Source organism: Rhinoraja longicauda, chromosome 23 (assembly GCF_053455715.1).
Source record: "Rhinoraja longicauda isolate Sanriku21f chromosome 23, sRhiLon1.1, whole genome shotgun sequence".
Taxonomy (NCBI): domain Eukaryota; kingdom Metazoa; phylum Chordata; class Chondrichthyes; order Rajiformes; family Arhynchobatidae; genus Rhinoraja; species Rhinoraja longicauda.
The window spans coordinates 34635672-34663280 of record NC_135975.1 but is presented as its reverse complement, the minus strand read 5'-3'; the positions used below and the strand labels follow the sequence as shown (position 1 = coordinate 34663280).

The 27609-nt window shown below is 42.2% G+C and overlaps 1 protein-coding gene across 6 annotated transcripts in view; it reads left to right on the top strand.

Moving 5' to 3' along the window:
- nr2c1 (nuclear receptor subfamily 2, group C, member 1) overlaps nt 1-27609 on the top strand; it is a 145586-nt gene that overhangs the window by 65262 nt on the left and 52715 nt on the right. For 5 of the 6 annotated variants that reach the window (XM_078420046.1, XM_078420044.1, XM_078420045.1 and 2 more), the window contains 3 exons: nt 4980-5064; nt 8535-8651; nt 24211-24345. In XM_078420046.1, coding sequence (XP_078276172.1) covers nt 8541-8651; nt 24211-24345 — 246 coding nt within the window. In that variant the 5' untranslated portion in view covers nt 4980-5064; nt 8535-8540. Of the gene's footprint in view, nt 1-4979; nt 5065-8534; nt 8652-19045; nt 19142-24210; nt 24346-27609 lie in introns of all 6 variants that reach the window. The other variant, XM_078420048.1, reaches the window with a different exon arrangement.

Here is a 27609-nt window from a genome sequence, read left to right as displayed (position 1 = left end):
TTGGATCTGCTTGCCCTGGATCCCATGACCATTTGGACCAGCCTACCAGGTGAGATCTTGTCATGGGCCTCACTAAAGTCCACGCAGACAACATTTAAAACACTCTCCTCATCAACATGTTTAGTTACCCTTTCAAAAATTCCACTCAAATTAGTGAGATAGAATTTCCTACAAACAATGCTATGCTGGCTTCCCATAAACAGTCCTGCTTTTCCAAGTGTAGATTTTATGAAATAATTAGGCACAGTGGATTGAATGGCTTCCACCAGTGCTGCAGGATTAAATAATCTTTATTTTAAATAGGATTGCTCCTGCTTTAACGTTGTGGAGTGGTCTCGACCCAAAAAGTCACCCATCCATGTTCTCCAGAGATGCTGCCTGACCTGCTGAGTTACTCCAGCACTCTGAAACGTCACCTATCCATGTTCTCCAGAGATGCTGCCTGACCTGCTGAGTTACTCCAGCGCTTTGTGTCCTTTTGTCGTCATGTTGGGAAGAATGGTTGTATGAACTAGGCACAAAAATGGTTCAAGTGGAAGCAACCTACACCACTGAGCTGATTTGAAGTCCCTGAAACTGCAAAGAGTTTCACACTTAATTCATTTTTGGCAGTCATTCCCAATACATCAGAGGTGCCAAAATCTGATCTAGGATGCAAGTAATTAATTTTTTACACTTGGGACTTTCAGTTATATGATGGGAAGACACCAACTTGTTTTTTTGAGGGGTTGGAGGTCGGCTCATCTTAGATGATCAAATATGACTCAACTGGAAGAGGTAGCAGCAGCAAAAGATTAGGGAGCACAAAAGTAGTGAACTGAAGTTTCTGTTGGATAGTGTTTGAACATGGAAGCTCGATGAGCAAAGTATTTGGTTCAATTTCATAGAATGTGTATGTTAGGTAAGCATGTAGGGTACTAATGCTCATGGTTCATAGTTAAAAACATCAGCTGTCAAAATTCAAGATTGAATTGATTTGATGGTTGAAGTCAAAGGATACAGGAACAAAATGTATAAATGTGACTGGCACCTTTGTTGATGTGGAAAGCAAACACCAGCAAAGAGCCATCTCTATCTGGAAACTTCAAGGTATTTTCAAGTATGCTTGTCAAAGAATGTTGAGACATTACGAAACAAAGAACTGCAGATGCTGGTTTACAAAAAAAGACACAAAGTGCTGGAGTAAGTTATTGGGTCAGGCAACATATCTGGAGCACATTTCAGTTGACATTTCAGATCGGGACCCTATTTCTGACCCTTCTTCAGTCTGCAGCACTTTGCCAAATATTGTCTCAACATTAGACGCAATGAAGCTTTAAACAAAGTTTGACCCTGTGCTTGCCACAGCAGGGTAGCAACAGTCACTGAATGACATCTGATTTTAAAATGCAGGCTCGCTATTCTGACATTCCAGAGTCAATTTTCCCTTCTGTCATAAAAAGAGAAAGATTGGTGTATGTTGTTTCTAACTCAGTGCCCAGTAGATTTAAGGGTGGCACAGAGGCTGGTTGAACTGATGCCTCACAGCGCTAGAGATCTGGGTTCAATCCTGACTTTGGATGCTGTCCGTGTGGAGTTTGCATGATGTAGGTTTCTTCCAGGTTTCCTCCCACATCCCAAAGCCGTGCGGGTTTGTAGATTAATTGGCTTCTATAGGGATAACATAGAACTAGTTTGAACAGGTGATGGTTGGCATGGTCTCATTGGGCTGAAGGGCCTGTTTTCATGTTGTATCTCAAAACTAAAGATCCTAGCCAAAGCAAGCAGGCATGACTTAATTAAACAAACAGTTTAATTAACAACTATTAATGGCAGAGATTGCATTGTATCGGTTTATAATATATTACAACCTTTACGCGGGAGGTTCATTTCTGCATAATCAGTCATCACATTTTGATTTCCTGAAGGTGCTAGACCAACGTTTAAAATACAGAAATAGTTAAGAGGACAGCTGGCAACATCTGCCTGAACGTTGGAGTCTTTGTCCCACATCTTGCTGTGTTTTAGTTGTGGACAACTACTGTTGGAGATGTGATGGGGGCAGATGGGTGGATGGCTGCTTTTCTGACTGGACATCTTCAAGTGGTATATCAGAGATCAGTGCTGGGAACTTTGTTTCTAACATATATATATATATATATATATATATATATATATACATATGACTTGGATGAAAATGAAGGGTGTATTATTAGTAAGTTTGCAGATGGTTCAAAAATTGACGGAGTCAAAGATAATGAAGAAGGTTGCTTAAGGGTGCAGCAGGACAAAGATGAGATGGAAAGCTGGGAGCTGAGGTAGCAGATGGAAATTAATCAAAATAGCAGTGAGGTAATACACTTTGGAATGTCACATTTTCGCAGGACACAAAGAATAAATGGCAGGGACTTGAGGAACAATGATGTACAAGGAGACCTTGGGGTGCAAGTCCATTGTTCATTGAAGGTGGTAACACAAGTGGATGGGGTGGTATTGTATAAGAGTTGGGATGTCCTGTTGTAATGGTTAGACAGCACTAAGAGTATTGTGAACTGTGCTTGTTGCCATGTTTCAGGAAGGATGTGGTAACAGAGGTTGCACAAGAGACTCACGTGGATGTCGAACAGGTGTTTGGGGATTATTCTTTATTATAGAGAGAACATTGAATAACTTCCTCTTTTAACCCTGGATACACCCAGCCTACCCAATCTCTGTATTCTCACTGGAACGTAGGTAACTGAGGCAAGACCTTGTGGAGGTTTATAAAATCTTTAAGGGCAGAGACAGTCAAGATTCTTTTTTTGTGGCCAGGGGAGACTAGAACCAAAGGGCACAGGTTGAAGATGAGAAGGGAGAAATTTAAAGAAGGTCTGAGGAGTACATTTTTCTCACACACTGTGGTGAATGCCTGGAAATAGCTGCCAGGTGAAGTGGTAGAGGCAGATAGAATTACAATGCTTAAAAGGCATTTGAACAGGTACTTGGATAGGGAAGACATAGAGGAACACAGGTCTAATATAGACACATGGAATTAGTGTAGATGTGCATCACAGTCAGCATGGGCGAGGAACCATTTCTGTGCTGTTCACTTCTATGATTCCATGTTTGCTGGGTAATTTGGGGACACCTGATTTGCAATTAAACACTCTATATATAGTGGTGGCCTCTAATAAAACCTTATTTATTCCAGGGTTAAAAGAGGAAGATATTCAATGTTCAACATGTAACTGGGCAGCTACAGTGGACCTCCTTGTAGAATGTTATACAACATTGTTGAGCAGGCTGAGACGCTATTCCAAGGAACACAGGAGGATGAGGAGTGATCTTATAGAGTATAAAATCATGAGAGGAATAGATCGGGTGGACTCAGAGTCTCTTGCCCAGAGTGGGGAAATCAAGAAACAATGGGCAGAGGTTTAAGGTGAAGGGGGAAAGATTTTATAGGAATCTGAGGGGTAACTTTTTCACGCAACGGGTGGTGGGTGTATGGATCAAGCTGCTGGAGGAGGTAGTTGAGGCAAGGACTATCGCCACATTTAAGAAGCAATTAGACAGGTACATGGATAGGATATGTTTAGATGGATATGGGCCAAAGGCAGGCAAGTGGGACTAGTATAGATGGGACATGTTGGTTGGTGTGGGCATATTGGGCCGAAGGGCCTGTTTCCACACTGTATGAATCTGTGACTCTATAACATGGTCTTGCCTCTGGTTGGCTTATTGCAGCTGCCATGGACTGCTACCCTAGATGGCGAGTATTCTCGGATGCCAAGCAAGTTAATCTCTTCTCACTCTCACCTAGGGCAGTATAACATTTGCTTTGCCTGTCCAGTATATGCCATCTCCCCATTGGTTTCACTTATCTGCACGTCACTACCTTAACAAAGCTGGAGAGAGAAGAGGGAGCAAACATGCCAGCAGGGTTAATTTGATTCTTGAACCTTTGAAAAGGCAGCTTGGAACTGTGAAAGTGACCACACACCAAGTGGGATTTCATGCAGTGATTTCTGGAATTATTGCCGAATTAATTTAAACATCGGCAGATTTATATTTGCATATGAGGAAGGGAAAAAATATTAATTTCTGCCTTGTACAATTTAATGAGCATGATTAGTAGGTTGAAGTAATGTCTTGCCTTTGTTCCCCTGTATTCCCTCTCCCCATCCCTCCCCCTCTCGAGTCGCACCAGCTTCTCCTTCTCACCTAGCAAACAGCTAACAATGGCCTGTTTCCTATATCATTGTTACTTTTGTTCTATATCTCTCCACTTCACTGTCTATATCTCTCATTTCCCTTTCCCCTGACATCAGTCTGAAGAAGGGTCTCAACCCAAAACGTCACCTATTCTCTCCAGAGATGCTGCCTAGCCCGCTGAGTTACTCCAGCATTTTGTGCCTAGCATCTGCAGTTCCTTCCTACACATCTTGCCTTCGATATATCTATGAAATATTCCTTCAGATCCAAGTAGACAAAAATTATTCCATTGGCTGTCCCAGCTGCTTGTGTTCACTAACACTCACCCCCAACTTTCTGTCAGAACCAGGGCCAGGATATTGGAATGAACAGTTTTTGACTTTCACTCTGTTTTCCATTATACTTCTGGATATTTGATTCTTTGCTGCACATCAATGCAACCTGAATTTTGAACACAGATCGAATCTCTTAAATTTGGGAAGAAACTATGTAAAACAAAAACAAGTGCAGAAAAAGAAACGTGGTAACAGAAAGTCTGTACGTATATTTTGAAGCCCATTTATTCATTCCTTAATGAGATGTATAGGAAGAAATTCCGGAAGCTGGTTAGCTTGTTAGCTCCAGAAATTTCAGGCCTTGTACAATTGAAGAAGAGTCTCGACCCGAAACGTCACCCATTTCTTCTCTCCATAGATGCTGCCTGTCCCGCTGAGTTACTCCAGCTTTTAGTGTCTATCTTAATGCGATGTAATATATCTTCAATTTGCTCATTTTTTAAAGATGTTATTTTCTTCCTCCCTCACTAGGCATGCTGAAAAACAAGTAATTGGGAGAAAAAGTAGCATTAACACTCAAATGAAAGCTTGAGAACATTGTGAGGACAAGCAGGAGGTAAGCTTTTTATGCCACTTTGGAAGTGGTAATAGGTTTTGAGTTTGCTATTATTCTCGCATGGGCCATTACTCATGACAGCATGTTGCACATGTACAATAATCTTGACACTAATTAAGCAGCTGTTTCTTCTTGCCTATGGCAGTGTGCAGGGCTGTACTCTAGAAATATTTAATGTTATCTGATTGCACACACAATGCATTTATCCTATTTTTATAATATATTAAGATCTGTTCATCTACTTTGTTTGAAGATTAATTACCCCGGGAAGAAAATGCATGAATATAGAGACTAATTTGATAGTAACAACATCAGTACTCGTGGGATTGGTATTGGGACATCTGTCTGGTTTGTTTTCAGTCTCCTGTTATCATGAATGCAAACTCAAAAATATTGAAATGCACAATTATTGAGATTATGAAAAATAAACTATTAAATATATCCAATGGACTGATTTATCCTATTTGCATATATTTTATTTGAAAATAGACAATAGACAATAGGTGCAGGAGGAGGCCATTCGGCCCTTCGAGCCAGCACCGCCATTCAATGTGATCATGGCTGATCATTCTCAATCAGTACCCTGTTCCTGCTTTCTCCCCATACCCCTTGACTCCGCTATCCTTAAGAGCTCTATCTAGCTCTCTCTTGAATGCATTCAGAGAATTGGCCTCCACTGCCTTCTGAGGCAGAGAATTCCACAGATTCACAACTCTCTGACTGAAAAAGTTTTTCCTCATCTCAGTTCTAAATGGCCTACCCCTTATTCTTAAACTGTGGCCCCTTGTTCTGGACTCCCCCAACATTGGGAACATGTTTCCTGCCTCTAACGTGTCCAACCCCTTAATAATCTTACACGTTTCGATAAGATCCCCTCTCATCCTTCTAAATTCCAGTGTATACAAGCCTAGTCGAATCTGAATTCAAATTAGAAAAATCTGAATGCATACAATTTTTCTTGAAGTATTTTTCTGATATTTTACAAGGTGGTCATAAAAATAAAATTTAAAACTGATTTAATAGGCATTTTAAAAGCTATTCACCCGCCTTTCCTCCCAAGCCCATTCTGCTGGTGGTGATTTAATTGGCTACTGTATGTTAACTCTAGAATTGGTAACTAGCTGGAAGGAGAATCAAGGACAGTTATTGGAAATGAGTAAGGAAGTAGATTGTAGGGTAATGGGATTATTGGAATTGGTTCATAGCTGGCATAACTGTACTGGTCTAAGTGGCTCTGCTGTGTCCTGAGGAAACATGAACATTTACCATGACCATTTTTTACTTTGCTATCTGGCATGGCCTGGGTTTCGAAACCACAGCACAAAACAGTATTGTGTTGTCTGTAGGAATGAGCTAGTCTCCGACTAGTTTCACTGTCCTGATTAATTTTACTGTTTGCATGCCTCGCTGTCACCTTCCCCTCAGCCAACAGTGAACCATTCTATGTTTCCTTGAGCATTGTCTGCTTTGATCTGTTGTTTTCACACCTCTTTGTACCCTTCCAAATCTCCAGTTCCCCTCTCTGCTGAATCTCAGTCTGAAGAAGGGACTGAACCTGAAACGTCACCCATTCCTTCTCTCCAGAGATGCTGCCTGACCCGCTGAGTTACTCCAGCGTTTTATGTCTATCTACAGTATTGCTTTGCTTTGTACATTTCCCTCAAATGAAATATCCACCAAATCTTTATATTGGCAGTGAGTTCTGGGTAATTGCAATTGACAAGAGGGAGCATGTTTCTGACAGAGGGATTTGAATTTCTTCATTATTTCTGGTCTGTCTTTTTGCAAGTCGGAGAGCATCAACAAACTAACTTGAGAAATTATTTTCTCTTTCCAATTTGAGGGTGGGGATTGATTTTTTTTTTTATCAGTACTGGCAAAGCAATTCATGTTATGAAATCCTCTGGTGGGTTTTTCTCCAAGCAGGAACTAATTCCCACGAGGCAACTCTTCTGTTCTGTGAGAGTGTGATGCTTGGCAATTTCTTCCTCAGAAACCTGTTGGTAAGCATGGCACTGTTGCCTCCACTGCCACCCTATAGCTGCCCCCAGCCCCCCTTGCCTCCTGCCTTTTCCCATTATTCAAATGGCAAGCAATGATGATCCTTAAATACCAGTTTGGAAGGAAAGTCCAACAAAATCCCAGCTGGGTCAAAAGGAACTGTGGATGTTGGTTTAAACCGAAGATAGACCTGCTGGGCAGATTTAGATGATTCACGATTTTTGGGGCCTTTGGATAAATGTGAGACTGATTACAGGTGAAATGGGGAACAATTTTGATCTCCTCATTAAAAAGTGAAATCAGAAAGTGTGGTGGCAATATGATTTTCTCATGTCTTAAAAGACTGGATGCAAAAACTATACATTTTGTTGAAATTGTGCAATAGATTTTCATTAGCTAAAAATGTCTAGGAATATTCTTCAAAAAACGTGATAAATGATTGACAGAATGTGCTAAACAAGCAGGAGGCCTGACTAAGCAAATATTGGGATTGACATGGTCCCACCAGCCAAAGAGGTTGGATTCCCTATCTGATATGGCGGCGCTGCCATAGCAGCTGCGGCTTACCTGCGGTCCATTTGTCTTTGTGTTTTTGTTGTTTTTTTGTCTTAATTGTAGTTGTGATGTCGTGTTTTTGTGTTTGTGTACTATGTGTGTATGTGGGGGGGAGGGGGGGAACTGTAAAATTGTAAATAGGTGTCCCTTCCGAACGGAGACCCGACCTTTGTTTTCTGGGTGTTGTCTCCGTTCCTGCTGCGGCCCAACTCCTGGAGCTGGCGGCCTCCAGGGCTCTGGTTCGCAGAGCCCGCGGATCGGACTTACCATCAGCGGAGCCGGCCGTCCTCGGAGGCTGCGGGAGCGGCTGCGACTCGCCTTAGGCTCGGGCCGCTGCGGACCGTCCGGCGCGGCCTGCAACCACAACAACCTGACCACGGGAGAAGACGGCAGGAGAAGGGAAAGACATTGTGGCCTTCCATCACAGTGAGGAGAGGACTGGAGGAGACTCACTGTGATGGATGTTTCTTTGATGGATGTTTCTTTTTTTTGTGTGTTTTTGGGGTTGTGTAATTTTAATGCCTATTTAATGCTTTTATTGTTGGACTGTGGGTGACTGAATTTCGTCCAATATTGGATGACAAATAAAGCTATCTTGAATCTTGAATATATTGGCTGAATACTTGTGTAGGAAGGAACTGCAGATGTTGTTTAAACCAAAGATAGACACACAAAGCTGGAGTAACTCTGCAGGTCAGAAAGCATCTCTGGAGAAAAGGAATAGGTGACATTTCGGGTCGAGACCCTTCTTCAGACTGAAGACGGGTCTCGACCCGAAACGTCACTTATTCCTTTTCTCCAGAGATGCTTTCTGACCTGCAGAGTTCCACCAGCTTTTTGTGTCTATCTTGGTTGAATACTTGTTCCCATGGGGTGTTTACTCTTTGCTGAATGTTGCTTTCTGACCATGACAGGTTCATATGCATCGGGTGTCTATGGCCGGAAGCCCACCAGTCTCCTTGGCTGAACAGGCTCAAGTAAAGCTCATCACAGTCACTGATGACTTAGTTCAGCAACTAGCTGAACATCAGGTATGATTTATCGGGTTGTGGAACAGTTTTTGAATTTGCTTATATATGCAGTAATTAAGTCTGAATTGTGATTTTGTTGGACCAGCTGGGAAACGTTCAGGAAAAATTCAATTTCACCCATTTTGGTTTTAAAAACTATTAATCCACCTTGGTCGACAATTTATCTAAATAAATTTTGGAAAAAATGGGCTGATTCTAAAAATGTTCAACTGCAATTCAATTCACCTTTTAAAATAGCTTTGGTTAACCCTATCAGTGCCCAATTAACCTCATAGTGGATCGGCTGTATATTTTTCTTTTGATGGCATTCCAGAGGAGGATTGTGCTAGACAGTGAAATTTAATCTTAATCATGCTTTCATCTAAATTAATGCTAAATAAGGTCATAAGTGATAGGAGCAGAATTAGGCCATTTGCCCCATCAAGTCTACTCTGCCATTCAATAATGGCTGATCTATCTCTTCCTCCTCACCCCATTCTACTGCCATAACCCCTGACACCTGTACTAATCAAGAAGCTATCTATATCTGACTTCAAAATATCAATTGACTTGGCCTCCACAGCCTTCCATGGCAAAGAATTCCACAGATTCACCACCCTCTGACTAAAGAAATTCCTCCTCATCTCCTTCCTGAAGGAATGTCCTTTAATTCTGAGGTTATGGCCTCTAGTCCTAGACTCTCCCAATAGTGGAAAGATCCCCCCCATATCCACTCTATCCAAGTCTTTCACTATTCGGTAAGTTTCAATGAGATCCCCCCCTGATTCTTCTAAACTCCAGTGACTACAGGCCCAATGCCGACAAACGCTCATCATATGTTAACCTACTCATTCCTGGGATTATTCTTCTGAACCTCCTCTGGACCCTCTCCAGAGCCAGCACATCCTTCCTCAGATATGGTGCCCAAAATTGCTCACAAAACTCCAAAAGTCTGACTAGAGCCTCAGCATTACATCCCTGTTTTTGTATACAGGCTCTCTTGAAATAAATGCTAGCATTGCGTTTGCCTTCGACTTGTAAATTAACCTTTTGGGAATTCTGCTCCAGCATTCCAAAGTCCCTTTAGAAACATAGAAACATAGAAAATAGGTGCAGGAGTAGGCCATTCGGCCCTTCGAGCCTGCACCACCATTCAATATGATCATGGCTGATCATCCAACTCAGTATCCCGTACGTGCCTTCTCTCCATACCTCCTGATCCCTTTAGCCACAAGGGCCACATCTAACTCCCTCTTAAATATAGCCAATGAACTGGCCTCAACTACCTTCTGTGGCAGAGAATTCCACAGATTCACCACTCTCTGTGTGAAAAAAAACTTTCTCATCTCGGTCCTAAAAGACTTCCCCCTTATCCTTAAACTGTGACCCCTTGTTCTGGACTTCCCCAACATCGGGAACAATCTTCCTGCATCTAGCCTGTCCAACCCCTTAAGAATTTTGTAAGTTTCTATAAGATCCCCCCTCAATCTTCTAAATTCCAGCGAGTACAAGCCGAGTCTATCCAGTCTTTCTTCATATGAAAGTCCTGCCAACCCAGGAATCAATCTGGTGAACCTTCTCTGTATCTCCAATTTCTGGATTATCGCCCCATTTAGAAAATAGTCTACGCCTTTATTCCTATTACCAAAATGCATGAAGCCACACTTTGCTGCACTATATTCCATCTGCCACTTCTCTGCCCGCTGTCCCAACCTGTCCAAGTTCTTCTGCAGAGTCCCTGCTTTTTCTACTCTATCTGCACCTCCACCTATTTTCGTATCATCTGCAAACTTGGCCACAAAGCCTTCAATCCCCTCATCCAAATCATTAATATACAACGTTGAGTATTAGCCCCAGCACCGACCCCTGCGGAACTTCATTTGTCACTGGCAGCCAACCAGAAAAAGACCCCTATATTGCCACTCTTTGCCTTCTGCCATCCAACCAACGTGCTATCCATGCTAGCATCTGCCCTTTGATACCATGAAATCATCATATTTAATTCTAATCCAGCTGTAAATATTACAGCAAATACCAGGCTAAACTGAGAGGCTCCTTATAGCACAGTCAGGTCTCCCTGTGTACAACCCTAATATGCATTTTATAAAAAGAAAATAACGATAATACAAACCTCTTGCAGTACATGGGAATCCTCATTAGAACCTACAACATGGAACAGTACAGCAGAGGAACTGGCCATTTGGCCCACTAATGTTCATGTTGAACATGATACCAAAATAAACTAATCTGCTCTGCTGCAGATGAGTCATATCCCTCCATTTCCTGCCTATCTAAAAGTCTCTAAGTGCCACGATTGTACTTGCCTCCACCTCCAATCCCAGCAGCTGATTCCAGGCACCACCACTACTTGGTGATGCCCCACGCATCTCCTTTAAACCTTGCCCCTGTCACCTTAAAGTTATGCCCTCCAGTCCTTGACATTTCCCCCCTGGGAGAAAGGTTCTGACTGTCTACCCTATCTATGCCTCTCCTAATTTTATACACGTATCACGTCTCTCTGTCTTTCCAGAAAAGACGATCCAAATTTGTCCAATCTCTTATAGATAATACCCTCTAATCCAAAGTCCTATAAAGCTGCAACATGACTTCCTGCTCTTATACTTAATGTCCCGACTGGTGAAGGCAAGCTTTCCATAGGCCTTCTGTACTACTCTATCTACTTGTGTTGCCACTTTCAGCGAGCTGTGAACTTGGACTTCAAGATCAAACTATACGTCAATGCTGTGTAGTGTCTTGGCTTTACCTGTATATTTTTCCTTACATCCTTATTCCCCTTAGTGCAATACCTGACACTTACTCGGATTAGACTCTACCTGCCGTTTCTCCACCTATTTCTATAGCTGTTCTATATCCCGCTGTGATTTTGACAGCTACCCTCACAACCTGCAAGTCCAACAATTGTAGTGTCATCTGCAACCTTACCAACCCATCTACATTTACATCCAGGAATCCAAACAACAGAGGCCCCAGTGCACATCACTACTGACTCCACTGGTCACAGTCCACCAGCTAGAATTACCCTTCCACCACAATCCTCTATCTTCTGTGAGCAAGTCCATTTTGAATTCACACAACTACATCACCACCATTGCATCTTAGGCTTCTGGGTCAGCATAACATGAGGGATTTTATCAAATGCCTTCTTAAAATCCATGTGATAATATCCATAGCCCTACCCTCATCAAGAGTGTTTTATTGTCATAAGTCCCAGATGTCCCATAAGTCCCAATGAAATTCTTACTTGCAGCAGCACAACAGAATATGTAAACATAGTACAGTGTAAACAATATAATAACGAGAGAGAAAGAAAAGTTCAATGTGTGTATATATACACATACAAATACACATCAAATAGATCATATATACACACACGCACACACACACACACACACACACACACACACACACAAGCACACATACATACGCACAAAAAAACCCAAACATCACTTTGTCACCTAAAAAAAACTAAATCAAGTTCATAAGATATGACTGCCTGCTAACAAAGCCATGGTGACTGCCTCTAAATTGCCCATACTCTTCCAAAAGCAAGTAAATCCTATCCCGAAGTATCCGCTTCAATAGCTTCCCTACCACCAATGTGAGGCTCACTGGCCTATAATTTCCTGAATTATCACTACTTCCCTTCTTAGACAAAAGGAACAATGTTGGTCACTCTCCAGTCCTCTGGGACCTCGCCTGAGGCTAGAGAAGATAAAAAGATCTTCATCAAGGCTCTGGCAATCTCCTCTCTTGCCTCTATGAATAACATGGGATAAACCCCGGCACGCACTGTGCATTTATCCACCATGATGCTCATCAAGAACCACAGGACTACCTCCTTAATCTCAATGTAGAAACAAGGAATTGCAGGCCTCAACATGCCCTGGTATATTAGTGTTTCTACACTGATCTCACTGTCCTCCATGTCCTTCTCGGAAGAAGGGTCTCGACCAGAAACGTCAGCCATCCCTTCTCTCCAGAGATGCTGCCTGTCCAGCTATGTTAAAGCTTATGGAGTTGTGATCACTGGTCCTTAAATGCTCTTCCAATAAAACACTGGTCACCTGGTTAAGCTCTTTTCCCCAATACAATGTTCAGTATTATCCCTCCTCGACTGGGACTATCCACGTGCTGTTTTGGGAAACACTTTTGGATACACCTAACAAATTCTGCCCCATCCAAGCCTTTTGCATTGAATAAGTTCCAGTCAATATTAGGGGAAATTAAATCGAAATCCGCATTAAATCAGAGACAAAAAATAATTTCCTCCAATAATGTTGAACTTGCTAAATCTTTGCCATCTCTGAATCTTCAATTTTTATTGCTCCATTTTCCAATCCAGTTCCTCAAAAATCTTGCATTGTCCAAATAACAAATCAGCTATTTGGCCATGTACTCCTCATCATGTTCAAAATAGTGGATTGTGTTGATAGTGTTTTTAAGTTAATCTGCAGCATTCTTCTGCAAGATTCTCTCACCTAGTAGATGATCACAACAGAAGGGAGGGAGAGTTACCACCTTATCTCTGACCTCGTTGTCTTTTTAAGCAGTCGAATGTTTGAAAAACATAATTTTTGGGAAAGGAGAAAACTGCTTGCTGTGAGATGCCCCGTTAAAGTTTATTTCGATTTAAGTATGGGGTTCTATTTGGAGTAGTCTGTGCCAGCAAATTTAAAGCAAAACACAAAGAGCTGGAGTAACTCAGTGGGTCAGGCAGCATCTCTGGCGGACATGGATAGGCGACATTAAGGGTCGTGGCCCTTCATCACAGCGAAGGAAGTCCTATACCGGAAATGTCACCAATTATGTCCTCGAGCGATGCTGCCTGATCTGCTGAGTTACTCCAGCACTTTGTGCTTTGCTCAAGATTCCAGCATCTGCAGTTCTTAGATTCCCTACAACAAATTTAAAGTTAGGTTGAGAAATTTGGGACATTGCTCAGCATTTAATATATATTTATTTTTTTACAATTGAGAAAACTTGAGGGTTGATTTACTCTGTTGCTATGAAATTAAATGTTTTATACAAGGTTAATTTCTTACAAGCAGAGAAGCATCTTAGGAATTGTGCTTCATTTAGGAACTGGGAGGATGTTAAAATGTGCATATTTGTAATATTGGAATAGTTTTGATCACTGAGTGTCGCATGAGGATTATTCAAGCAAGCATTGGAATTGCAAAAAGCTCATGCCAATAGGAGTAGATGCATTAGTTGAGGTGATAGTTGTATTGACAGCAAGCTATTACTTAACAGAGAGTTGAGAAAGCTGCAAAGGTTAATTTTTTGAATTTGTACCTAAACGCAGTGTATGATGAGCTTTGAGGTTCCAATAATGGAGGCCAGGGATATCTCTTGCTGGTTTGTTATAGGAAGGACAGGGCTGAACATTGATTGATACTTTATTATCACATGTGACATGTCACAGTGAAATTCCTTGTTCTGCATACCATGCACAAGGTATGCAAAGAGTCACCACGTATAGGGCACCGATAAATGACAGTGTGTTCAATGTAGTTGCCAATGGTCCCTCTTTGTTCTCGGTGCCCCTCCTCCCCACACGCTGGGTCCCACTTTGTTCTCTCGGCAGCCACGCACAGAGTCCCTGAGGATATAGCCAATGAAACTCAAAAATTATATAGCTTACGTTTTCTAAATTAATACATTCATGCTGGAAAAGAGCTTTCCTATTATGTGCTGGAGTGAAGATCTTATTAACTTGCTTCTTTATAAAAATTGCAGTAATTGTTATCTATTAAAAATACTTTTGTCAAATACAAATAGAGCTATTCAATTTGTGTAATTCTGATGCTTCCCATTGCATGTGACATGGTATGTTAGTTGAATGCTAAGTTTTAAAGTGCTGCATATTTTGGGCTAATGTATGAATTTTCAGCTAAATGTAAAAGTAATAAATCAAGCATGAATGCTGACCAAACTCAGTCAATAAAGAAAATGACAATTACATTTGTCAAACATTTAGATCCTGAAGCTAAACAGAGGCAGTCAGTGTGGATCTTGAAATCGTAGCATCATGATTTAAGGGAGTGTAAAATAAATTAGTCAGTAGGGATACGTAATGGATATGATGTATGAATATATGTAAATGTATAATCTGGAAGTATTAGCATTTTGTAACAGTGCCTTAGTTTAATTTACTAAGCACAGTAAATAAGGGTCAACAAGCTGCAGATGTAGATTGACCATCCCACACAGTTGTCAGCAGCCTTCTGTGCTATTGGAATGTGAGCTCGTCTTTTGTCTGGGCCCATTGCAGCTTTCTGGCCACAATATTGAATTTCACAACTTGAGGTAACTTGCTTTCTGTCTTTACCAGAACCAGCCTCACCATTGGTCTGTGGTTATGGCTCCGTTTTTCCTCTCTCCGTTAGGACAACCTGACCTGCTAGGCATGTCCTGCAGCCTCAGTATTTCACAACTCTTCCGTTGTTTTGTCTGTCCTCACTAACTGCATTCATTTCAAAGCTTTGATAAATAAAGGTTCACTAACCAGGTGACCTCAGTTACATTTTATCCCCAGGCCAATCCTGGGCTCACCCCGTGACATGTTTCTTTTATCCTATGCATCCCTTGCTCACCCTCCCTGCAGCTTAATACTAATTTGTTTGCTGCCCTTTCCAGTTCTAACAAAGAGTCGTAGACCTGAAACATTAACTCTGTTTCTCATTTTGTAGATGCTGGCTGTCTGACCTGCCAAATGTTTTTATTTTATGGCTTCAGTTCAGTCTTATTGGTAAATTAACTAACTTGTTTTCTCCCCCTCCCTGTTCTGACAAAGGATCTTCAACCTGGAATGCCATCCTTGTTTCTCTTCACACAGATGTTGACTGCCCTGCTGAGTGTTTCCAGCATTTTGCGACACTGACTCTCCTTGATTAACCAGTCTCCCCAAATGCTGATTTATACCACCCCACAGTGCCTTAACATCTGAGCACCACCAATGTCAGACTGCCTGGGCTGTAGTTACTTGACCAGTAACAGGTCTGAGGAAGGGTCTCGACCCGGAACGTCACCCATTCCTTCTCTCCAGAGATGCTGCCTGTCCCACTGAGTTACTCCAGCATTTTGTGTCTATCTTCGGTGTAAACCAGCATCTGCAGTTCCTTCCTACACATTACTTGACCTTCCCCATTGCAAACAATGGTCCCTCCAGTACTGTGTCAGTAGACAGTGATGGGTAACAATAGTCGGACCCGAGCAATTTCCTCCCTCATTGTTCAGAGTACCTGGAAAATATTTAATCTATGTCTAGCAATATGTTCACGTGCAAAATGCTATATCAGTCTTCCTCCCTAATTTCAGTGTCCATGTCAACATACTTTTCTGAAGATGCATGCCAAGGATTCTGTCAGAACTCATGGGTTTGGTTTAGCGTCTCACATTTCTCAATCTTTCTTTTCCAATGGAAGTCCTATGTCTGGCCTGCTGAGAATTTACAGATTTTCTGTCTTTATTTCACATATCCAGTACCTGCTTTTTTGGGGGGGGATTTTCATTTGATGTTGAATTTATTGCCGCTTCAATTCTAAGCTTGCTAACCTTGACTTTCTGATCTTCTCTCCAACGTGATTTCCTTGTATCCTTTTTGCTTTGAGGTTTCAATTTAAAACTAATTAGTTTTCTCATTTTTGCAGTTCCATCAAAGGACTGTCAACTTGAAATGTTGACTCTGTTTCTCGTTCCATAGATGCTGCCTGACCTGCTGAGAGTTGTCAGCATTTTCTGGTTTTATTTGAGCTTGACCAAATAGTATAACAATTGCCATTTCTCCCACTGCAATAAGCTTTTAACATGAAATAGTAGTTTTGAAAGGCAAGTCCCTTCTCAGCCAGATGAGCTAGAAGGTGCTCTTATTTCTTGAGTCAAATCTTTGTCCGACAACTATCAATAACCTCTGCGCTCCTACAGTGACCTTTGGCACGTGCCCAATTATAGTCAATACATCACTGATGGCAGTGCCTCTGGAATTTATTCCTTAAACTTCAGTACTTTGCTCTCAATCTCTTAAATAATCTTTAAAGCCAACCTGTTTAAAGCAATGTGTGTAAGGAAAAAAACTGCAGATGCTGGTTTAAATCGAAGCTAGACACAAAATGCTGGAGTAACTCAGCGGGTCAGGCAGCATCTCAGGAGAGAGGAATGGGTGGTGTTTCGGGTCGAGTCTGAAGAAGGGTCTCGACCCGAAACGTTACCCATTCCTTCTCTCCCGAGATGCTGCCTGTCCCGCTGAGTTACTCCAGCATTTCGTGTCTACCTCCTGTTTGAAGCAATCATCTGTCTGTAGATTTCCGAATGGACCTATAACTTAAATAAAAGCACTTTTTAACTGCAATTTACTTTTCATGAGAATTTTTTTGTGTCAATTCTTGAAGAACATAACCTTTATATTAGAAACAGGTGTAGGCCACTCGGTGCTTTGTGACTGCTCCACCATTCAGTAAGATCATGGCTGTTTGTGTACCTAGTCTTTTCTGCACAAACTCCATATCCCTTGATTCCCTTTAAGCAATATATATGTGTTTGTTTGCTGTCGAGTAGCTGGAAAATTAAACGGTAAAATTGGAGAGATACTTGAACTGTGTTTGGAGTTGAGGCAATTTGACACTGAGGATGTGACCTTTCTGATCATTTTGGTAATAATGTAAATTTGTGTGCGTAATTTTCTGGTGAAATAGTCAATTTATTTTTTAGCGTCTTACAATTTGTCCAGACAGAACAAGCTGGGAAATGTGTATTAACATTGCCTTTGTATCTAGGAGGCTACAATACAAAGTGTCGCACTTAGTGTTGAGTTTTAGTGATAACTAAACCACGTTACTTGGCCTGTTGATTAGGTTTAGAGGTCACTGTTGGCATTATGGGCAAAGCAGAAAAGAGAACTGGATACCCAAAGGAACTTGGGAAATAATAACAATTTTAATGTGGTGAATAGGCATTGAAATTGTAAATGAAATGCATATATTATTCAGAGATGTCCTTTAGAAAAGTGGGAAAAAGACGATGGATTCATAGTCTAAACAGTGCCATTTCCCACTCTTTTTTAAAGATAAATAAAATACGTATCTTCCCTCACGATACATTGATTTCCTGCATAAATTGCAATAATTTCTGAGGTAATATTTTGAATACTATGCATGCATTTGGGTTGATAGGAATACTGAAGTGCTGGCAAGAATCAGTATATTTGCAGAAAGAATCGTTATTTTCTCGATTCATAGATTTATTAGATATGACTGTACTTGTTGAACAGTACAGATAAATTAAATCCAAGTGGAATAATTGTGTTGGATGGTGAGAACGGAACTAGAAAGAAGCACATCAATATGAATGAACATCAAGCACACGGGAATCAGTTTCCCTTGCGAAAAAGCTGGCGATGGACGTGGAGATAGAAATTGGTCCACGCTGGAAATGTATCAGTAACCAGAGCCACTTTGACTCAGAGAAGGTGATACCGGAAATTCACGTGCATACTTCATTTGTAAGGTTTGCGAATTGTGGCCACTGCCAACACCACTCTTTGTCTCATTTCTGCATATACACGTTATGCTATTTCTACAGCAGTTAGCTGACACTGACTGAACCTAAGATTGCATCTCTCAAAGCGGAGCTGCTCATTGCCTCCGGTCTCTGGTTCTTCTGACTTTGGCAAGGTTGATGCAAGCATTGGAAGGCCAGCATCTAGAGCTGCCCCCGCCAGTCTTTGCATACAGTTGTGGATTCTCAAGTGGAAGAAGTAGTAATGAGGATGTGCAGGAAACCATTCAGGTCCATTGTGAAATGCCCGTTGGAAGACGTTTTAACTATGGTCCACTACCAGAATTTTGCACCAAGGATCTGGATGTTCTGCCTGAAGAAGCTTCCTCATGTGGTTTAGATCAGTGAATACGTCATGAAATCCCACGTCACACATGGTTCCCCGCAATCACTGGATAACTATTTCTGGCAATTACAATTCCTTCCTCCACTTTCACATCCTCAAAAGCTCACCATTACTCAGCGTGCACCCACATCTACAGCCTTGTGTATATGCTGCCAATCATTCTGTTCTAATGGATACATCACTCAGATACACCAAAGTAGACTTGGCAACCCACTGCCCTTCCTGCAGTAGGAGATGGCATATAATCTCTGCCAGCAACAATGGACTGGCAGTGATCAGTTGTCCGCTTGCTGTCGGAGAAACTTTGCCAAGTTGCTGTCCTCCATTTCATAGATGGTTCACACTGCAGCCACTGTGTACGGTGTTGTGGCAGTGAATGTTCAGGGTGTTGATTAGGGAACCCTCAACTGGACTGTTTTATCCTAAATTGAAGTCGAGTGTCTTCCAAGCAAGTGAAGAATGTTATTTTACAACCCTGACTTGTGCCTTGCAGATGAGGAAAAGGCTTTCTGAAGTCAGGAGTTGAATTCCTCGCTGCAGAATACACAGCCTCTGACCTGCTCTGCAAGCCAAGGCATTAAAGATCCTGGTAAGTTTCTGGACAGTGACCATTTCCAGGATGCAAGTGGTGGGATTTTGGCAATGGTGTTGCTGTTGGAAATCAAGGGGAGATCATAAGATTTGTTCCTTTGGAGATGATCCATTACTTTGTGCTTGATTTGCATGAGCCCAAAACAGAATGCTGTGCAGGTCTTGCTCTACGCTGGCACATAGTGCTTCATCTTTGAGCTTTGAAAATGTTAAATTGGCTCCATAACCAAATTGAAGTATTTTTTTCCCAACCCAAGCAGAGAGGGCCTTTCATCATCTACTGTTCCGATTATATTCCTCCTGTTTTTCCTCCACTCTTCTGTTCTTCTACTCGCTGAGGTGTTGCAGTCAAAGACTGTGCCCACGTACAGACAAATCTAGTCGAGATATAACGGGTGACAACGTATCAGGATGCACGTCCTGTGGTATTGTCGTCGTCAGAATGTTATTTTCTCTCTCCAACATGTTCTAGTTTTCTTCACACAAATGAAGAGTGTAATGTAGATGGGACGCGTTGGTCGACATGGGCAAGTTGGGCTGAAGGGCCTGTTTCCATGTTGTACGACTAAATGATCAGCAAAAACTACTGCGACCTGGTTTGGTATCAAGAGCCGTGGATTTAAGGGCTGGTCCTATTCCATGTTGGTCTAGCGTAATCGCTGAAATACGATGCTTAGAGCAAACTACAAGGTATCTTTTCAGGGTATCTTTTCAGCTTCCCAAGTGACTCGCAGTCCCAACTTGAACAATTCATGGTAATAAACACATTTTAATGTTTGCTCAGTGAAGCCTCTTGCATTTCTGAAGAGGTGGTTGTTCGTGTACAGAGTCTAAATGGGACGTTTGTTGTCCAGTTTGTTGCTTCCTGAATTATAGGAAGGCCTGTTGCCTTGGTGAGACTGTTTGTCCAAGTTACCTGGAGGAATTGTTGAGTTCTCCTCCCTTCATTCAGAGATGTTGAATGCAACATCTGCCACAGGTCCCTGGAATGAAGATGGGCCCTGTGGCCTTTACTGCCACTGCCAGGTACTGCCAAGCCTGCATGTCCAGAGCTCGGCCGACAGCATGGAAGATCCCAGAGACCAGTTTGTTTCTGGCCACATTGCTACTTTGTCAATTAGAAAAATGACCTTTAGTCCCTATAGACCTTTGGAGAATAAGTTCTCCAGGATAGATTTCTTCTGAAGATAGACACTAAATGCTGGAGTAACTCAGCGGGACAGGCAGCATGTCTGGAGAGAAGGAATGGGTGACATGTCGGGTCGAGACCCTTCTTCAGACTATTCTTCTCCCCTTCTTTAGACTCTACTTTAGATTTCAGAGATATAGCGTGGAAACAGGCCCTTCAGACCACCGAGCCCGCACTGACCAGCGATCACCTCGTATACTAGCACTATCCTACACACTGGGGACAATTTTACAACTTACCAAAGCCATTTAACCGACAACCCTGTATGTCTTTGGAATGCGGGAGGAAACCCACGTGGTCACAGGGAGAACGCACAAACACCATACAGACAGCGCCTATAATCAGGACGGAACCCGGGCCTCTGGCGTTGTAAGGCAGCAACTCTGCCGCTGCGCCACCGTGCCGCCCTTCTGGCTCTTCTGGCATGGTGGACTCATCTCCTGCCTTCTCTCCTTTTGTTTCTCTCGGATATGCTACAGCCTAATATACGTTGTTGGGTCAGAATGGATACCGATGCGGCTTGGGTTTGTTCTGAACTCAACACTCATCTTTAAATGGAATGGGAGGGCTTTTTCTTCCTGCTGGTAGAATCTGATGGTTGGCTTGTGGTTCACACTGATGAACATGAACAATTAGACAGAGACATAATGGTCAGATCGACACTGTGTGAGGTTTAGCATCGTTGTGCACAATTCAATCTTGAACAATTCGAGGTGTTGTACCATGAATTACAGGCTGCATATATGCAGCTGCACTGCTGTGCGCAGGATATTGAGAAACTAAAGCAGTCCAATTTGTCAGCCCTCATGCCCCCAGTAGAAATGAAATGAATCAGTCATTTGAAAGAATGGACTTAATTTCTACACCTCAGCAGTTTGAGGAGCATGGATAATTTGTCTTGTTTAAAATGCTTTCTGATTAAATCAACAGCATGGCATGGAATTCACACAGATGTCCATTCTGCCTGTCTGTTCTCTGTCAAGGGAGGAAGGATGGTTATGCTTAAAGTGATTTGTCTCTCACTCTATTTCTTCAAATTGCTGTGCATCCTTCTTTTGTTCCTTTCTCTTCTTTAGTTCCTTTCTCTTCTTTAGTTAGCTTCCCCCGAACAGCCATCTTCATGAATATTCTTGTTGCAAAAGAAATACCCTGCCGATTCTGGACATCTGAAGTAGGCACAAACTACTGAGAACACTCAGAAGGTCAGGGAGCACCTGTGCAGAGATGAGCAATGTTTGCAGTCAATCGTTCATCAGAACTGGGGGAAAAAATCGAAATTAAACAAGATTTAAATTGTAACAGAAGTGGGGAGGTGAAGCAAGACATAGGGCAAATTCTGTGATACTAGGGATTAACAGACACAATGGTGTGCCAGATGAAAGAAGAAATAAAAATATGTCTGGAGATGGTACAAATAGAAAGAGATGAGTGATAAGCAACATACCAGATGAGAGGAGAGGATAAAATGAATCATTGTACAGGGACCTCACGATGAAATAGCTATTGAACTCTTCCAACTATGTGTGCTGTTCACAATGTGGTCTCTTCCACATTGGAAAAAATTATTGGGTGCCAGATGATAAGTGACAGGTGCAGAATTAGGCCATTCAGCCCATCAAGTCTGCTCCGCCATTCAATCATAGCTAATCTATCTCTCCCTCCTAACCCCATTCTCCTGCCTTCTCCTCATAACCTATGACACCTGTACTAATCAAGAATCTATCTATCTCTGCCTTAAATATATCCACTAACTTGGCCTCCATAGCCTTCTGTGGGCAGACGTGCAGAACACCCCATAACTGCAAGGGTGACCCTGAGCTTCCAGTTGTCTGAGACTTTAATGTTATCTTCCTCTCTCACCTCACTGTCTTTGGCCTTGTACAGCCTGGCATAGTTCAAGCCTTGAAGATGCTGCATTGAATTCAGCTATTTCAGGTAATCAGGCTTTCGTCTCAAATTTTGAAAATTCAGTTTCTTTTTCTCCTCTTCTGCTTTTTCAGGTTGTTTGTTAAATCATGGTTACACCTCCACACTTTTTTTTCAGCTGGCTTCACCATCACTGGCCGTTCTGTATATGAACGTACATGCGGATTAAGAGCAGGAGTAGCCCACTTGGCTTCTCAAGCCTCCCATTGCACTCAGTAAGATTGTGGCTGATCTGGTTGTAATCTCAGCTCCATATACCAACGCCAATCTTCAACCATGCTATTTATCAAGAAACCTATCTATATTCAATGACTTTGCTTCCACTGCCATTTGTAGAAGAAAGATGAGGAAGAACTTTTTCAGTCAGAGAGTGGTGAAGGTGTGGAATTCTCTGCCTCAGAGGGCAGTGGAGGCCAGTTCGTTGGATGCTTTCAAGAGAGAGCTGGATAGAGCTCTTAAGGATAGCGGAGTGAGGGGGTATGGGGAGAAGGCAGGAACGGGGTACTGATTGAGAGTGATCAGCCACGATCGCATTGAATGGCGGTGCTGGCTCGAAGGGCTGAATGGCCTACTCCTGCACCTATTGTCTATTGTCTATTGTCTAAAGTTCTTAAGACTCGGGATCCTCTGAGAGGAAATATTTCGATTCATCGCAATCCTAATTGGATGGACATCACATTTTTATTCAGTGACCTCTAGATCTTGTATGGTTCAGTCAAATCCCCTGTCGCTCTTGTCAAGTTCAGCAGGTGCAATCTAGTCCAAATTGTCTTTATAAGACAATCCACTCATTTTTGATTTCAGTCTTATAAATCTCTTCGAATTACTTCCAGTGTGTTTATATCCCTCCTTAAATAAGACCGATCGTATTCACAGTACTTCAGATATGGTACACTATACAATAGACAATAGGTGCAGGAGTAGGCCCTTCGTGCCAGCACCGCCATTCACCGTGATCATGGCTGATCATGCACAATCAGTACCCCGTTCCTGCCTTCTCCCCATATCCCCTGACTCCGCTATCATTAAGAGCTCTATCTAACTCTCTCTTGAAAGCATCCAGAGAATTGGCCTCCACTACCTTCTGAGGCAGAGAATTTCACAACTCTCTGAGTGAAAAGGTTTTTCCTCATCTCCGTTTTAAATGGCCTACCCCTTATTCATAAACTGTGGCCCCTGGTTCGGGACTCCCCCAACATCGGGAACATGTTTCCTGCCTCTAGCATGTCCAATCCCTTAATAATCTTATATGTTTCAATAAGATCCCCTCTCATGGTTCTAAATTCCAGAGTATACAAGCCCATATATATATATATATATATATATATATATATATATATATGTGTGTCCTGTATAATCAACGCGTAACCTTACGTCACCCAGTCACACAACTTCCTTTTTGTTCGGAATCTTTCCCACTTCTGCAATTTAAAATGTGTTTCCGTTTTAATTTTCCTTCCCAGTACAAGCCAAAGTCATTGAGCTGAAACATTAATTCTATTTCTCCCTCTACAGATGCTGCCTGACCTGCTGAATGCTTCCAGCATTTTTTTAAATATGCTGTCTCATCACATTCGTCTTAAAAAAGAGAATACACTTAAAATTTCAAACGTATAACATTTAGTCTTTTTTGATTTGAGCTTGTTTTTCCATGTGAAGATTTTTACCGAGAACTGTAATTCAGTGCACCCTGGCTCGAGTGAGATGCACTTTGCATGCTTCACTAAACAGTATTAACAATAGTGGATCAGGCTGCCTTGCTCACGGTTGAGTGGGGAACTGGGTCTTGAGCCACTATTGGGGAAAGCACGAGGAAAAGAATGGCATCCTTTTAATCTGCTTTAATTTCAATGGACAAGGGTGCTATTTTTTTAAAGAGATATATATGAAGTTAGAAGTGCCTTTTTAAATTATTTTTTTAAATTGTATATTTTCTGGCAACTTCCTCACAGGTCTCCCACTCTCAAGGGACATTATCCACTGTAGCTCCAGGAACTGTAATAGGACAACCAATAATGACCAGCACCCCACAGAGGATTCAGATTGTTCCCACAGACTCTGGTGTCACGGTAGCGCAGCGCATTCAGGTAGAATTTCTCTTACTAAAATGTGGTGAAATAACTTTAAAGTTGCATGTACTCGAGCATTAAAATACTGCAAACCTGCTCCATCCCCAATGGAAACAGGTTTCAGTCTTTATAAAGAAGTGATAACATGTAATGGGTTGAAATGTCCACTCTCCTTCCTCGTGTAAGTTGTTACTGGTCCATGTGATGTCTTTCTCCCGGTGTTTCCAAATACATGAACTATTTCAGTGGTTATTGAGGTTTTTCACCGGCAGAACTCCTGATCGGGACAGTAGTGTTGCAAACAAATACTGCATAAGCTGAGAAGTTTAGAATTATAAACAAAATTGCTGGGACTTTTCTCGAAGAGGTGGGATCTGTACAAGCTGGACAGGTTGTACCTGGATTGGAACGGGTCTAACATTCTTGGGGGGAGATTTGTTAGTGTTTTTGTGGAGGGTATAAACTAATTTGGCTATGGAATGGGGCACAGAATATATTTACAATTGGATATTTTTTATTTTGGGAGCGGTTGGTGTGACGGGGAAGTTTAGTCAAATATAGAAGGCAGGTGGTTAATACATGGCATGATAAGGTATGATGGAGGAATGCAAGACTAAGTTTCATTGATTTTAATGCAAAGAGACAAAACCAAGAGCACTAATTTGTATGAGGAAAATTGGTGAGACATGGTTGCTAGAAGGTCAACTGGTCAGAATCTTCATGTGTAATGGGGAAAAAGAGCAGGAGAGATACGCATCAAACTCAGGCACAGTGGCGCAGCGGTAGAATTTCTATCTTGCAGCGCCAAAAACCCGGGTTTGATCCTGACTACGGGTGCTGTCTAGTTTAGTTTAGACATACTGCGCGGAAACAGGCCCTTTCGGCCCACCGGGTCTGCACCGACCAGCGATCCCCGAACATTAACACTATCCTACACCCACTAGGGACAATTTTTACATTTACCGAGCCAATTAACCTACATACCTGTTCGTCTTTGGAGTGTGGGAGGAAACCGAAGATCTCGGAGAAAACCCATGCAGGTCACGGGGAGAACGTACAAACTCCGTACAGACTGTACAGAGTTTGTACTTTCTCCCCATGACCTGCGTGGATTTTCTCTGGGAAGCTCCAGTTTCCTCCCATACTCCAAAGACATACAGGTCAGTAGGTTAATTGGCTCGGTAAATGTAAATTGCCACTAGTGTGTGTAGGACAGTGTTAGTGTGCGGGGATCGCTGGTCGGCGCAGACCCGGTGGACCAAATGGCCTGTTTCCACACTGTATCTCTAAACTAAAAGAAAATGTGACCAGTTTAGATGGGCATGGATGGATTGGGCCAATGGTCCTAGTTCCATGCTGTATGACTCTGACATTCTAATATTAATTAAAGAGTTCATTACTGCAGGAGGTCTGAAGAGTTAGGGTCCTGGGATCCAGGGCACGATGGCAAACTGGTTGAGGTACATATAATTGTGAGGGGTGGGGAAAGGGGAGACTGCAAGAAGCTGTTCAGGATACCGGGGTAGAGATTTAGCTGGGATATATTAGGGAGAATATCTTCACCAAGAGAGAGTAGGAAGTATCTGCAATGCACAGTCCAAGAGCATGGTTGCGGCTGGGTCACCGACAGTACTTAAATGTCCAGAGGAACACTTGAATTATTTAGCCATAGAAGGCTATGGGCCAAGTGCTTGGAGGTAAGATTAATACAGAAGGGTGTCCACTGGTCGCTGTAGACAAGCTGGGGCAGATGTCTTGGTTCCCTGCTGTACGGTTGCAGAATCTTTCTTCAAAAAGGACAGCAAGTATAAGCTAAGTAACTAAAAGCACTTGATTCTAACATCAGTGGTAGGGAAGTCTTTGGGAAAAAATATCTGAGGGATAGGATTAATCTGCTTTTGGAAAGGAAGGGAAGTATCAAAGATGATCTGTGTGGCTTAGTTAGGGAGACCAATTTGATTGAATTTCTTTCAAAGAGATAACAAAAGTCCCTTCATGAGGGCTGTGTACTCGATGTGGTGTACATGGACTTGGGTAAAGCCTTTGATAAAGTCCCACGTGGGGAAACTGGTCCAAAACGCAAGAGCCCACGGGCTTTGTGTCAAGTTGAATCCAAAACGGGTTTAGTTGTAGAGGACAGAGGGTAATCGTGCAGCATTATTTTTGTGATTGAAGCTGTGACCACAGGGATTGGTGCTAGAATTTTTAGTTATGTGTATTAACAATTTGGAGTTACATGTAGGACATATGATTGGTAAGTTTGCAGAAGACTTGTAAATTGGTGTTGTTTTTAGTGAGCAGGATACGAATGATATTGATTATTGTGCAAAATGTGCAGAGCAAAGGCAGATGGAATTTAATCCTGATACATATGAGGTGATGCATTTATGAAGGCAAAAGGCTATGAATGGTAAAAGGCTCTAGGGCATTTTGCAGAACAGCCGATGTACAAATCTAAGGATTCCTGAAGGTGGATAAGGTGGTGAAGAAGGCATATGCAATACTTGGTAGACACTCAATACTGGAGTAACTCAGCGGGTCATGCAGCATCTCGGGAGAGAAGGAATGGGTGATGTTTCGGGTCGAGACCCTTTTCAGTCTGAGGAAGGGTCTCGACCCAAAAAGTCACCCATTCCTTCTCTCCCGAGATGCTGCATGACCCGCTGAGTTACTCCAGCATTGTGTGTCTACCTTTGATTTTAACCAGCATCTGCATTTTTTTTTTCTCCCACACATATGCAATACTTGTCTTCATTAGTCGGATGTAGGTTATACAAGGAGCAAGGTTATGGCAGAGATAAATGAAACATTGGGTAGACCACCGCTGGGGTAAAGTACACTTCTGGTCACTGCGCTATAAGAAGGGTGTGATAAAACTAGTGAGGATGTGGAGCAAATTCATCAGGATGCTGGCAGGTGTGGTGCGTTTTGAGGAGGAGAGATTGGAGCACCAGGTTTTGTTTTTCTTTGAGCAGAGCAAGCTAAAGGAAGTCTGAGAGAGGTGTACAATATAATGAGATGCATAAATAAAGTGGATAGTCGGATTTTTTTTCCCGGTGCAAAGGCAAAGGTGCGGTACCGACAGAGGAGATGTCATTGAAGTGACTCGTGATCACTGCATTGACATCTGAGAGAATGTGAAAAACTTTATCACTTAAAGGGTGATTACAATCTGAAACACACTTATTGTGGGAGTGGTGGAGACAGAGATTCTGACATTTATGTATCCAGACAAAAACCCATTACCAAGGCGTTGAAGGCTGTGGGCTAAGCGTTGGTAAT